This window comes from Salvelinus fontinalis, chromosome 7 (assembly GCF_029448725.1).
Source record: "Salvelinus fontinalis isolate EN_2023a chromosome 7, ASM2944872v1, whole genome shotgun sequence".
Lineage (NCBI taxonomy): Eukaryota > Metazoa > Chordata > Actinopteri > Salmoniformes > Salmonidae > Salvelinus > Salvelinus fontinalis.
The window spans coordinates 48126286-48140459 of NC_074671.1; the positions used below are offsets into that span (position 1 = coordinate 48126286).

Sequence of the window (14174 nt, forward strand, 5' to 3'; positions counted from 1 at the left end):
CATGTGAACTCAGTTTATTACAATTACTGACATTTAATCGTAGTAAACATTCCCTGTTTTAGGTCAGTTAGGATCACCACTTTATTTTAAGAATGTGACATGTCAGAATAATAGTAGAGAGAATTATTTATTTATTTCATCACATTCCCAGTAGGTCAGAAGTTTACACACACTCAATTAGTATTTTCAATGGGATTGAGGTCAGGGCTTTGTGATGGCCACTCATACCTTGACTTTGTTGTCCTTAAGCCATTTTGCCACAACTTTGGAAGTATGCTTGGGGTCATTGTCCATTTGGAAGACCCATTTGCGACCAAGCTTTTACTTCCTGACTGATGTCTTGAGATGTTGCTTCAATATATCCACATAATTGTTCTGCCTCATGATGCCATCTATTTTGTGAAGTGCACCAGTCCCTCCTGCAGCAAAGCACCCCCACAACATGATGCTGCCACCCCCGTGCTTCACGGTTGGGATGGTGTTCTTCAGCTTGCAGGCCTCCGCCTTTTTCCTCCAAACATAACGATGGTTATTATGGCCAAACAGTTATATTTTTGTTTCATCAGACCAGAGGACATTTCTCCATGTGCAGTTGCAAACCGTTGTCTGGCTTTTTTTATGGCGGTTTTGGAGCAGTGGCTTCTTCCTTGCTGAGCAGCCTTTCAGGTTATGTCGATATAGGACTCGTTTTACTGTGGATATAGATACTTTTGTACCTGTTTCCTCCAGCATCTTCACAAGGTCTTTTGCTGCTGTTCTGGGATTGATTTGTACTTTTCGCACCAAAGTATGTTCATCTCTAGGAGACAGAACGTGTCCCCTTCCTGAGCGGAATGACGGCTGTGTGGTCCCATGGTGTTTATACTTGCGTACTATTGTTTATACAGATGAACGTGGTACCTTCGAGTTTTAATGACTCCAACCTAAGTGTATGTAAACTTCTGACTTCAACTGTATAATGATAGTGTTCTAATTCTATTTCTTTGGGGGAAAGTTAAGTATTGCTGGTGGATATTGGCAGATTGGGCTCTTTCCTTACCATACAGGATCTCAGCCTAGAAAGAAAAGTTTGTACCAGGCCTGCTGAGACCAGCTGATTAGTTTGGACATTTAGAGTAGCTTCAAAAGTTATGTCCATGCCATAGCCTACTTTGGTGCCATCAAAGACAATGCTCTATTCTGTCCTGCACTTACAGGGACAGTGCCCTATTTGACCCTGAACTTAAAGGGGACAGTGCTCTATTCTGCCCTGTTCTTTGAGACTGTATCGACAGTTAACTAATGAAACAAATACCAAAATATTGTTTTGGAGTGGAATTGTCCTTTAAAGGGACAATGCTCTATATTCTGCCCTGCTCTGTGCTCTGTACTGGATGTTCAGTCAGGGGAGATGTGATCTGCTTCATCTGCAGCATCCCCTGTTGTGCCATCATGCAGAATCACACCGTGTCAGAACAGTCAACACAGAATCTCTTAAGACAGGCTGAGAGAGAGAGAGGGAGAGGGAGAGAGAGAGGGAGAGAGAGGCTTGGGGGGGGAGGAAATTAGGGAACTATTGTATTTGAGAGAGAAAGAATAGTAAATGGAGAGAGAGGGGGAGAGAGAGACAGAGAGAGAGATGCTAAATGAAGGCGAGGTCCTTATTCATGACATTGCTGTTGAGAGGGCCGGAAAGAGAAGGGAGGAGAAGAGATGGGGGGAAGCAGAGGGGAGGGGGAGCGGTGGAGAGGACAGGCTATTTCTGACCAGGGCTGGCTGTCTTGCTATGTTCCATTTCAGACACTTGGCCATGAATTATAGAGTGACTGTGAGGACATCCATTATTGAAAAGGGCGGTAAAATGAGAGCAGAAAGGTGTTATTTGATATTCTCCATATAGCCTAATGTACTTGACCTTTTTTTAGTCCACGTCATTCAGGTTACTTTTTCAGTGGATCAAAATATAATTCCACAAGCATTTTAAAGTTCACTAAGCATGGGAGAATCAATATCAGTACAACATCAGTACAACATCAGTACAATATCAGTACATACCAAAAAGTAAAACAACTGATTGTACAAAAAAGGAATGCACCCGTGTGTGTTCCCTATGGCCTGCCAGTCTGTGCCAGTGTTTGGCCTGCCAGTCTGTGCCAGTGTTTGCCCTGCCAGTCTGTGCCAGTGTTTGGCCTGCCAGTCTGTGCCAGTCTTTGGCCTGCCATACTGTTCCAGTATTTTCCCTGCCAGTCTGTGCCAGTGTTTGGCCTGCCATACTGTTCCAGAGTTTGACCTGCCAGTCTGTGCAAGGTTTTGGCCTGCCTGTCTGTGCCAGTCTTTGGCCTGCCATACTGTTCCAGTATTTGCCCTGCCAGTCTGTGCCAGTGTTTGGCCTGCCAGTCTGTGCCAGTGTTTGGCCTGTCATACTGTTCCAGAGTTTGACCTGCCAGTCTGTGCCAGTGTTTGGCCTGCCAGTCTGTGCCAGTGTTTGGCCTGCCAGTCTGTGCCAGTGTTTGCCCTGCCAGTCTGTGCCAGTGTTTGCTGTCACTCTGTCAGGGTGCATACATCCAGACCAGATAGCATACAGGCTGGGAAAACAAACAACTAGCTGTGCCATGTTGCAGACTGGAACAGGCTTGCTCTTCCCCTCTCTGATCTTTCAACCAGCCTCTTTCCCTCTATCCATTCCCCGTTCTCTCTATCATTCCCTTGTCCTGGTTTTTTTTCTCTCGCAATCTCTCTCTCACTCCATCTCTCTCTTTCTCGTAGCCCTCTCTCTTTCAATCTCCCTTCATCCTTCCTTCCTCTCTCGTGATCTTTTCTCTCTCTCCATTCCCAGTGCACCTCTCACATCCCCTTGCCACTCTGTGTTTGTTCTGTCTGCTGACGGCCGCTATAACTACAGCAGGCAGCGTTCTTTCATCCTGGACAAGTGCATGATGTCCACAGCCCCATGAAATATGAAAAATACATTTTTGAACAAGATTTTTGGTGACTGCCCAAGTCCCCCCCCCCCCCAGGGAGGAGGCTGTGTGTTCTTCAGCTAGACAGAAGAGTCTAAATATTTATACAGAGAGCCTGAACACCGCTCTGCTTTCTGAGTGTTTATGTACGGTGTGGGGGCGTCGGGCCACGGAGATAGAACTAGGAAGTGGAGGACGGGGCTGCTGAGGAGGAGAGGTGGAAGGACTTACAGATGGCCTGGGGTGACAGTGGGGGTGGCAGCTTTCTGGGTCTTTTTTGAGAGAGCGTAGGCCTGCATAATAAAGAAGAAACTGAGCGAGGCTCCTCGGGATCCCATGGATGTCAGGGTTTCAGACAGGATTAGGAGCCTTCAGGCAGCTGCGAGGCTCCTCGGGATCCCATGGATGTCAGGGTTTCAGAGAGGACTAGGAGCCTTCAGGCAGCTGCGAGGCTCCTCGGGATCCCATGGATGTCAGGGTTTCAGAGAGGACTAGGAGCCTTCAGGCAGCTTCGAGGCTCCTCGGGATCCCATGGATGTCAGGGTTTCAGAGAGGACTAGGAGCCTTCAGGCAGCTGCGAGGCTCCTCGGGATCCCATGGATGTCAGGGTTTCAGAGAGGACTAGGAGACTTCAGGCAGCTGCGAGGCTCCTCGGGATCCCATGGATGTCAGGATTTCAGACAGGACTAGGAGCCTTCAGGTTTAAAGACAGAAATAAAGGCAGGCCAGGACAAGCAATGTGTGGCCCTTGAGTTCATTATAGCTTATCCAGACAAATGCTAAGTAGTACGCTGCACAGCGCTAACTGGGGGAATATGATATTGGGTCTGCCAGGTAGAATTTGAGTCATATAGCTATTTACTTGCAAAAGGGATGGAATCATCCAACCTGATATTATCTGGGTGATGTTTCTCTGGGTACCATCCGTGGAAAAAGGAAGATAATGACCGTGTATGGTAGGCTATGAGGCTATAGTTTCCATCCACTGTAGCTTGTGTAATGGGGTTCTCGTTGCTGACATGTTGGAAATGAATATGATGGGGTATTTGAGGATGTGAGTGTCAGGACAGCTGCCCTGTAGTGCCGTGGGTTGGTTTAAGGAACGTGTACGCACGCACGCATACACGCCTAGAGCGAACAGAGTGACGGAACAACTCCTTTGCCCCTGAGCATTGTGGGGGGAGATGGAATAGCAAAGTGTGAGACACTCTGTATGGTTCTGTGACCTACACCCTTGCCCCCTCCCTTTCTCTCTCTCACCTCCCCCTCTTCCTCCCCTCCTCCCCATCTCCAGCCTGTCTTTGTGTTCAGGTAACATGTTCTCAGAGTGGGGCCGCTTGCCTCTCCTCCTCTCCTCTCCTCCACTGCTCCTCTCCTCCCCCTCTCCTCCACAGCCGGAAGTGGTGTCATGCCCGTGTCATTGCAGTTTCTCTTTTTTGTTGCCCTCTGTTTCCCCCCTCTGTTTCCCCCCTTCCGTTTCCCCCTCGCTCAGTTGTGTCTGTCAGAATAGACCAGGTTTGATAGGACCACCTGTCCTCAGGAATCTGTCTTGTCTGTCTGCACGCTGCAGTCTGTCCTGCTGTTTTATACACGCTTGGTGTTGGCAGTGAAACACAAAACACACCAAATGGCACAAATGTATCACTAGAATATGGGTTGTCACTGTCTTCTCGTGATGGATACCGAACACAATCATTCAGAAGCTGTTATTCATTTGCGTCAATCTCCTCTACATCCTCTTTGTCCAGCCAAAATAATTGCACTCTCTAAACGTCTTTGATAGCAGTACGCAGTGAAGGACATTCCCTAACTTCCTGTCTGTTGTGACTTGTTCTCCCTCCTCAGGCCCTCAATGGTTTTGTCCTGGTCATCACTGCAGAGGGGATCATATTCTACTCCTCTCACACCATTCAGGATTACCTGGGATTCCACCAAGTAAGTCTCTGCTGCTGATCACAGGGCTCGTAGCCACTCAAACCCACTGGCACACGCACCACACACGCCATACAGCGTACACACACACTGCCGCTCAAACGCACGCGCACACACACGCGCACACACACACACACACACACACACACACACACACACACACACACACACACACACACACACACACACACACACACACACACACACACACACACACACACACACACACACACACACACACACACACACACACACACACACACACACACACACAGCAGAGAGAGGAGGATTGGGCCTGCCTACAGAGCCACAGCATGGCACAGAGGGAGTCTGGAAGAGGTTACCCTAGGCCAGGACTCGGCTTTACATGACTCTGCCCTCATTCTATTTACTATAGAACGACCCAGGGAGTGCTGGGACACGGACTGAAAACTATAGCCCTACAGGTTTTTGTGCCAAACCGAATCTAGCGCACCTGATTCTAATAATTAGCTGGTTGATAAGCTGAATCATGTTAGTTACAACTGGGGTGGGAGTGAAAACCTACAGGAGGGTAGCTCTCCAGGAACAGGGTTGGGAGAGCCCTGTAATACACTCTACTGCATCCTGCCCCTTCTTTGCCCCAACAGTTACAGCCAGAATGAGGGTGGACATAAATATGCTACTGTACAGTGCCAACCTTCACCCAACAGTGTCTTGTGTCCTTGCCTGCCCTTTTGCCCCACCTCCGCCCCCCTCCGTTCCCTAGTCATGCCCTCTCTGCCCTCTGGTACCCAGCCCTGCTCTGTGCTAAGCGCTTTAGCTTGCTTGAGTCCGGATTTCCACTGGGTAAGAGTTTGATAACCCCGTCCAGAGAGGTCAAACGCGGGTTAATCAGTTAATAAGAGCTGATCGATAGCATATTTAATCACAGACCTCTATAAGCATGCATACTGTCTGTCCTACGTTTGTTTCGTTTATTTAACCCCCAGCAGCTGATTAACTGCTCTAATAGCCTTATTTATTCAGGTTGGATCAGTTTTTGATAACATCCATGCTTGCGTACACAGTTGGGTTAAGCTGTATTAGCAATTAATATCACCCACTAAAGCTCTCTCTCTCTCTTTCCTTCTCCCTTTCCTTCTCTCTCTCTCGCTCCCCCTCTCTCTCTCTCTCTCTCTCTCTCTCTCTCTCTGTCTCTCTCTCTCTCTCTTCCTTTCCTACTCCCTTTCCTTCTCTCTCTCTCCCTTTCCTTCTCTCTCTCTCTCTCTCTCTCTTTCTCTCTTTCTCCCTTTCCTTCTCTCTCTCTCTCTTTCCTTATCTCTCTCTTTCCTTCTCTCTCTCTCTTTCCTTCTTTCTCTCTTTCCTTCTCTCTTTCATTCTCTCTCTCTCTTTCCATCTCTCTCTCCCTCTAGCTCTCGCTTTCTCTCTCTCTGTGTTCATCAGTGGAGGCTGCTGAGGGTAGGACGGCGCATAATAATGGCTGGAAAGGAGCAAATGGAATGGCATCAAATGTATATGATTACCATTCCCTTAATTCCGCTCCAGCCATTACCATGAGCCCGTCCTCCCCAATTAAGGTGCCGCCAACCTCCTGTGGTGTTCACATTGCTGTAACTGCAAGCTGCTGTAGAATAAATGTTCTCACAGTGTGAACCACACCTCTCAAGGCCTTGTTTCATTTCAACAACCATCACTTCACATCTACAGCGCTAACCGAAATCCTCTTGGATGTGGCTGCCTGTCGTGGAGCTGTGTGTATGGTAATGAGAGGTAGCACTGAGATGCTAGTGTGACACGGAACCTCGGGCTGTGCTGTGTCCATGTCACCACTCTCTGTGTCCATGTCACCAACTCTCTGAGGTGGTCCAGCTCATGCCCTAACCTTCCTCCTCGCCGCAAGCCCACAAAACAAGGAGTTGAGTGTGTGTGTGTGCGTGCGTGCGTGCGTGCGTGCGTGTGTGTGTGTGTGTGAGTGTGTGCGCATCATCTTACTGATTCTACAGGAGTGAATTCAGTTGTGTTTAGATCCTTTTTTCAGTTAGTCAGACAATAGTTCCCAGTCCTATGTGTTGGTGTACGTAACCGTTCCAAAGACCTCTCTCTTTCTCTCCTTGTTCCAGACGGACGTGATGCACCAGAGTGTGTTTGATCTGATCCACACTGAGGACCAGCAGGAGTTTAGGAGGAACCTCCACTGGGCTCTCGACCCCCCGGCCGCGCCCCAGCAGGCGGAGTCACCCCCAGGTCAGTCTTACACTGCGTCTCACTGTCTATCCCGGGCCGACCCATTTTCACAAATCTGTTCGAAGCCACTGTGAGCCTTTCACATGACTGAACTCAGCAAAAAAAAAGAAACGTCCTCTCACTGTCAACTGTGTTTATTTTCAGCAAACTTAACATGTGTAAATATTTGTATGAACATAACAAGATTCAACAACTGAGACATAAACTGAACAAGTTCCACAGACATGTGACTAACAGAAATGGAATAATGTGTCTGTGAACAAAAGGGGGGATTCAAATAAAAAGTAACAGTCAGTATCTGGTGTGGCCACCAGCTGCATTAAGTACTGCAGTGCATCTCCTCCTCATGGACTGCACCAGATTTGCCAGTTATTGCTGTGAGATGTTACCCCACTCTTCCACCAAGGCACCTGCAAGTTCCCTGACATTTCTGGAGGGAAATGGCCCTAGCCCTCACCCTCCGATCCAAAAGGTCCAAGAACGTGCTCAATGGGATTGCGATCCGGGCTCTTCGCTGGCCATGGGAGAACACTGGCATTCCTGTCTTGAAGGAAATCATGCACAGAACGAGCAGTATGGCTGGTGGCATTTTCATGCTGGAGGGTCATGTCAGGATGAGCCTGCAGGAAGGGTACCACATGAGGGAGGAGGATGTCTTCCCTGTAATGCACAGCGTTGAGATTGCCTGCAATGACAACAAGCTCAGTCCGATGATGCTGTGACACACTGCCCCAGACCATGACGGACCCTCCACCTCCAAATCGATCCCGCTCCAGAGTACAAGCCTCGGTGTAACGCTCATTACTTTGACGATAAACACGATTCCGACCATCACCCCTGGTGAGACAAAACCGCGACTCGCCAGTGAAGAGCACTTTCTGCCAGTCCTGTCTGGTCCAGCAACGGTGGGTTTGTGCCCTTAGGCAACATTGTTGCTGGTGATGTCTGGTGAGGCCCTGCCTTACAACAGGCCTACAAGCCCTCAGTCCAGCCTCTCTCAGCCTATTGCGGACAGTCTGAGCACTGATGGAGGGATTGTGCGTTCCTGGTGTAACTCGGGCAGTTGTTGTTACCGTCCTGTACCTGTCCCGCAGGTGTGATGCTCGGATGTACCGATCCTGTGCAGGTGTTGTTACACGTGGTCTGCCATTGCGAGGACGATGAGCTGTCCGTCCTGTCTCCCACGGACATTGCAATTTATTGCTCTGGCCACATCTGCAGTCCTCATGCCTCCTTGCAGCATGCCTAAGGCACATTCACGCAGATGAGCAGGGACCCTGGGCATCTTTCTTTTGGTGTTTTTCAGAGTCAGTAGAAAGGCCTCTTTAGTGTCCTCTTTAGTGTCCTAACTGTGTCCTTAATTGCCTACCGTCTGTAAGCTGTTAGTGTCTTAACAACCGTTCCACAGGTGCATGTTCATTCATTGTTTATGTTTCATTGAACAAGCATGGGAAACAGTGTTTAAACCCTTTACAATGAAGATCTGTGAAGTTAATTGGATTTTTATGAATTATCTTTGAAAATCAGGGTCCCGAGAAAGGGACGTTTCTTTTTTTGCTGAGTTTAGCTAGCGATGTATGTTTGATGCTTTGTTGCAAATGTACAGATGGCATACATACAGTATATATGCCATACTGAAATTGAACTTGTGGAAGGGGCTGAGGTGAACTACTAGCAGAAAAAAAAACAAAGATAAAAAGGAGATGCTTTGTTTCAGTATGGTAGTTAGTCGTAGTGAAGTCGTCGTTTAACTTTAAAGTGACACATATGGGGACAGCATACACCACACTGGTTGACGTTCACGACTAGCAGAGACAAAAACATGGAAACATGATCAAACGAAGATCTGCAATGAGTCAGCCTGAAGTCACTCAGACCCAACGGGTTAACTCTTCCCTAAAAACAGCTGACCCCAATTTCACCCAGCTGAGCTCTGTACAGCGAGGGAAGGAGATGAGAGAAAGAGAGAGGAGGAGGGGGAGAGAGAAAGAGCATGGCGAGAGAGAGAGAGAGAGAGAGAGAGGAGAGAGAGTAGAGAAGATGGAGAGTGGGAGGTGACCTTTATCAGGCTCTCCATGACTTGCAGGGTAAATGTTAGAACACACACAGCCGTCTGTTTCAATTAGGCAGGGGTTAGAGCTAGCTACCGTAGCGTTACCGTGGTACTTTAGAACAGGGACGGAATGGAGAAGAGGGAGGGACAGAGTGGAGCTACACACCCACACACACACACATAAATGCACAACACACACATACATACACTCACCAAACATAATGTGAGAGCATCTGGACCCTGTTAAACTCTGTTCAACAGACATATTAATAGACCACAAATGACGTAGGCATTGAATATAGTGATTTGACTTGGTCCTTGACCTGTTTCTATTCCTCAGATGGAAAGCCAGTCCCCAGCTCATCCCTGGTGACCTATAACCCCGATCAGTTGCCTCCAGAGAACTCCTCCTTCCTGGAGAGGAACTTCGTCTGTCGCTTCCGCTGTCTCCTCGACAACTCCTCTGGCTTCCTGGTTCGTAACCAATCATATTCCTCCTCTCTCAACCTCATATGCACAGGAGTACTGGAGACTGACATGTCTCCTTTTAGGAATATTATTCTTGCAATGATGTTTGAACTCATGTTCGAGATTTGCCCTCCATTGAAGACAGCCATTGTTGGACTTATGGCCTGTGTATGCGTGGATATAAGGGAGAAGGCGTGTAAGTGTCTGTGCGTGCGAGCGTCCTTACTTCCATGTGTACTGCATTCTTGCTTGCGTGCGTACGTTTACAAGTGTGTGTGTGTCAGATCACACCTCGAGACGTCAACTTTATTAGAAGAGAGTGTTCCGGCCTACTTTACCACTGTGACTGTGTCCCATGACTGTACTGAGGGAGGCTGAGCCGTACAAGAACAAAGGCCTGGGAATGCCCAGACACTTCTAGTCTGGCCCCTGGCGTGGGGTGTCCCGACTCCCGCCGGAGAGCCCCAGAGGCAGGCGCTTTACAGTGCTACTGTACCACCTCCCCCCTTATCCCAGAGCTACCCTCCATTACTGACCCCTGAACTACTAAATCCCCCCTACCCCCATATGCGGGGGCACCTATCCTCCCTCTGCAGAACTCTGAGCATTCTACTTTCCAGGGCTACCTCCCACTTCCTCTGCCCCCCCCCCCCCCCCCCCCCCCCCCCTCTCCTCAGAAGCCCAGTGGTGTGAGACCAAAAGATGCTATTTTCTCCCAGTTAGAAAATACAGGGCTCCCGTTCACTTCTGACTCCTGCACCCCTGCCTCCCCCTATCCTTCCTGGCCCTACCACCCCCTTTCTCCGCTTCTCCGTCAGAAGCCCAGCACTCTGAGGCCAAAGGACACTATTTTCTCCCAGCTACAGTAGCTAGAGAGCTTATTAGCCTGGTCAGCGTGGTGGCGTACCACTTCAGACCACGGCGGGATCAGAAGCCACTACCCACCCTCAGTAATCCGTCTTAAAGAGCCACAGGGTCGTGGGGAAAGGGCTTTAATCTGCCTTCCAGAGGAGGAGAGCACCCAGAGAGGAATTTGCTTAGTCAGAGTAGCTTGAGGACTCCCAGAGAGAGAGAGAGAGAGAGAGAGAGAGAGAGAGAGAGAGAGAGAGAGAGAGAGAGAGAGAGAGAGAGAGAGAGAGAGAGAGAGAGAGAGAGAGAGAGAGAGAGAGAGAGAGAGAGAGAGAGAGAGGAGAGAGAGAGAGAGAGAGAGAGAGAGAGAGAGAGAGAGAGAGAGAGAGAGAGAGAGAGAGAGAGAGAGAGAGAGAGAGAGAGAGCATTGACTAGGCTAGAATACAGTAACATACAAGTAAATGTATTGCTGTAGGGGCCTAGAGTATAGTCCGGGTGCAGTTAGTATAGCATACTCAGAGAGCTGTGAGGGATATCAGCCTGTGCTTGCTGTTAAATCTGGCATGCAGAGCTCATGGTGGTGGCGTGGGTGTGTCATAGTGGGCCCTCCTGCCTGGTGAGCAGAAGGGGGAGACCCCCTCGCGCCCTCCTCTCCTGCGCTCTTCCTAGACTCTCCATCTCACCGGTACAGAACGTGACCATGCAGAGTAGCGGGGGGCTGGTGGTAGGGGAGGGGAAGGGAAGGGAAGAGGAGAGTAAGATCGGGGTACTTCCCAACTCTGTGGAGATAATTTGCGTGAGCGGTAAGCCCAGGGTCTGCCTCAGTCTAATTTCCATAGCATTGTTTTGGTAATCCTATTGCTATTTGATGGTAGATTATTACACCTCGCCTTATGCCTAGCAGGATCAATGAACAAGTGCTAGGGAGGGATTTTTATATTTCACCTTTATTTAACCAGGTAGGCTAGTTGAGAACAGGTTCTCATTTACAACTGCGACCTGGCCAAGATAAAGCAAAGCAGTTCGACACATACAACAGCACACATGGAATAAACAAACATACAGTCAATAATACAGTAGAAGAATAAGTATATATACATTGTGTGCAAATAAGGTAAGGGAGGTAAGGCATGGCCATGGTGGCGATGTAAATACAATATAGCAATGTACAATATAGATGTGCAGAAGATGAATGTGCAAGTAGAGATACTGGGGTGCAAAGGAGCAAGATAAATAAATAAATACAGTTTGGGGATGAGGTAGTTGGATGGGCTATTTACAGATGGGCTATGTACAGGTGCAGTGATCTGTAAACGGCTCTGACAGCTAGTGCTTAAAGTTAGTGAGGGAGATATGAGTCTCCAGCTTCAGTGATTTTTGCAGTTCGTTCCAGTCATTGGCAGCAGAGAACTGGAAGGAAAGGAGGCCAAAGGAGGAATTGGCTTTGGGGGTGACCAGTGAAATATACCTGCTGGAGCGCGTGCTATGGGTGGGTGCTGCTATGGTGACCAGTGAGCTGAGATAAGGGGGGACTTTACCTAGCAAAGACTTGTAGATGACCTGGAGCCAGTGGGTTTGGCAACGAGTATGAAGCGAGGGCCAGCCAACCAGAGCGTACAGGTCGCAGTGGTGGGTAGTATATGGGGCTTTGGTGACAAAATGGATGGCACTGTGATAGACTGCATCCAATTTGTTGAGTAGAGTGTTGGAGGCTATTTTGTAAATGACATCGCCGAAGTCAAGGATCGGTAGGATGGTCAGTTTTACAAGGGCAGCATGAGTGAAGGATGCTTTGTTGCGAAGTAGGAAGCCGATTCTAGATTTACTTTTGGATTGGAGATGTGTAATGTGAGTCTGGAAGGAGAGTTTACAGTCTAACCAGACACCTAGGTATTTGTAGTTGTCCACATCTTCTAAGTCCGAACCGTCCAGAGTAGTGATGCTGGACGGGCGGGCAGGTGCGGGTAGCAATCGGTTGAAGAGCATGCATTTAGTTTTACTTGCATTTAAGAGCAGTTGGAAGCCACGGAAGGAGAGTTGTATGGCATTGAAGCTCGTCTGGAGGTTAGTTAACACAGTGTCCAAAGAAGGGCCAGAAGTATACAGAATGGTGTCGTCTGTGTGGAGGTGGATCAGAGAATCCCCAGCAGCAAGAGCGACATCATTGATGTATACAGAGAAGAGAGTCGGCCCGAGAATTGAACCCTGTGGCACCCCCATAGAGACTGCCAGAGGTCCGGACAACAGGCCCTACGATTTGACACACTGAACAGAGAAGAGAAGTAGTTGGTGAACCAGGCGAGGCAGTCATTTGAGAAACCAAGGCTGTTGAGTCTGCCGATAAGAATGTGGTGATTGACAGAGTCGAAAGCTTTGGCCAGGTCGATGAATACAGCTGCACAGTATTGTCTCTTATCGATGGCGGTTATGATATTGTGTAGGACCTTGAGCATGGCTGAGGTGCACCCATGACCAGCTCTGAAACCAGATTGCATAGCAGAGAAGGTACAGTGGGATTCGAAATGGTCGGTAATCTGTTTGTTAACTTGGCTTTGGAAAACCTTAGAAAGGCAGGGTAGGATAGATATACGTCTGTAGCAGTTTGGGTCTAGAGCGTCTCCCCCTTTGAAGAGGGGGATGACCGCGGCAGCTTTCCAATCTTTGGGAATCTCAGACGATACGAAAGAGAGGTTGAACAGGCTAGTAATAGGTGTTGCAACAATTTCGGCAGATAACTTTCGAAAGAGAGGGTCCAGTTTGTCTAGTCCGGCTGATTTGTAGGGGTCCAGATTTTGCAGCTCTTTCAGAACATCAGCTATCAGGATTTGGGTGAAGGAGAAATGGGGGAGGTTGGGCGAGTTGCTGTGGGGGGTGCAGGGCTGTTAACCGGGGTAGGGGTAGCCAGGTGGAAAGCATGGCCAGCCGTAGAAAAATGCTTATTGAAATTCTCAATTATAGTGGATTTATCGGTGGTGACAGTGTTTCCTAGCCTCAGTGCAGTGGGCAGCTGGGAGGAGGTGCTCTTGGGAGGAGAGGGCCATAAGACCCACCACACCATACTGACCTCGCATGAGAGGATACATGCCGAGAGGAGAGGAGAAGGAGAAGTAGGAAAAAGGAGAGCAGAGGAGGGGTGGAGAGAGTTAGGGAGAGGTTAGTTGAGATGAGGAGAAGGGAGGACGAGGCCCAACTTCAACTGATCAATCAGAAGAAAGAAATGAATTCTGCCATTTACCGCTCTCATAAGCTTTGTGTACTATTTTTATCTCATCTTTGAATTGTTGATGTAATCACTACAGAGGACTCAGAGCGGAGGACAAAGTATCCAGTTACAGTACAGTACTTTGGCGTGTTTTATCCCTTCCTTGCACGTTCTCTAATCTTCAATGACTTCCGTCTCCCCTCAAGGCCCCCTCAGCCTTGTACAATGTTGTGTTCCAAATGACACCCTATTCACTATATAGTGCACCACTTTTTGACCCGAGCCCTATAAGCCCTTGTCAAAATCAGTGTGCTAAATTGGGAATAGGGTGCCATTTAGGACGCAGTCCAAGTCTCATCTGGTGTCATCAATTCCATCCTAAACATCATGCTCCTATTATATGATGGTTATTACATACAGCATGGTGTATTGTATCTGACTCTAGTAGAAGAATAGTGAACAAGTTAATTGAATCATTTTGTGCTTCCTCATTTTGCTGAAGTAC

General features: G+C 48.5%; 1 protein-coding gene across 1 annotated transcript in view; it reads left to right on the forward strand.

The window, feature by feature from the left end:
- LOC129859558 (aryl hydrocarbon receptor-like) overlaps positions 1-14174 on the forward strand; it is a 79969-nt gene that overhangs the window by 26927 nt on the left and 38868 nt on the right. Inside the window, exons 5-7 of the mRNA XM_055929454.1 lie at positions 4785-4874; positions 6974-7097; positions 9491-9624. Coding sequence (XP_055785429.1) covers positions 4785-4874; positions 6974-7097; positions 9491-9624 — 348 coding nt within the window. The remainder of the gene's footprint in view (positions 1-4784; positions 4875-6973; positions 7098-9490; positions 9625-14174) is intronic.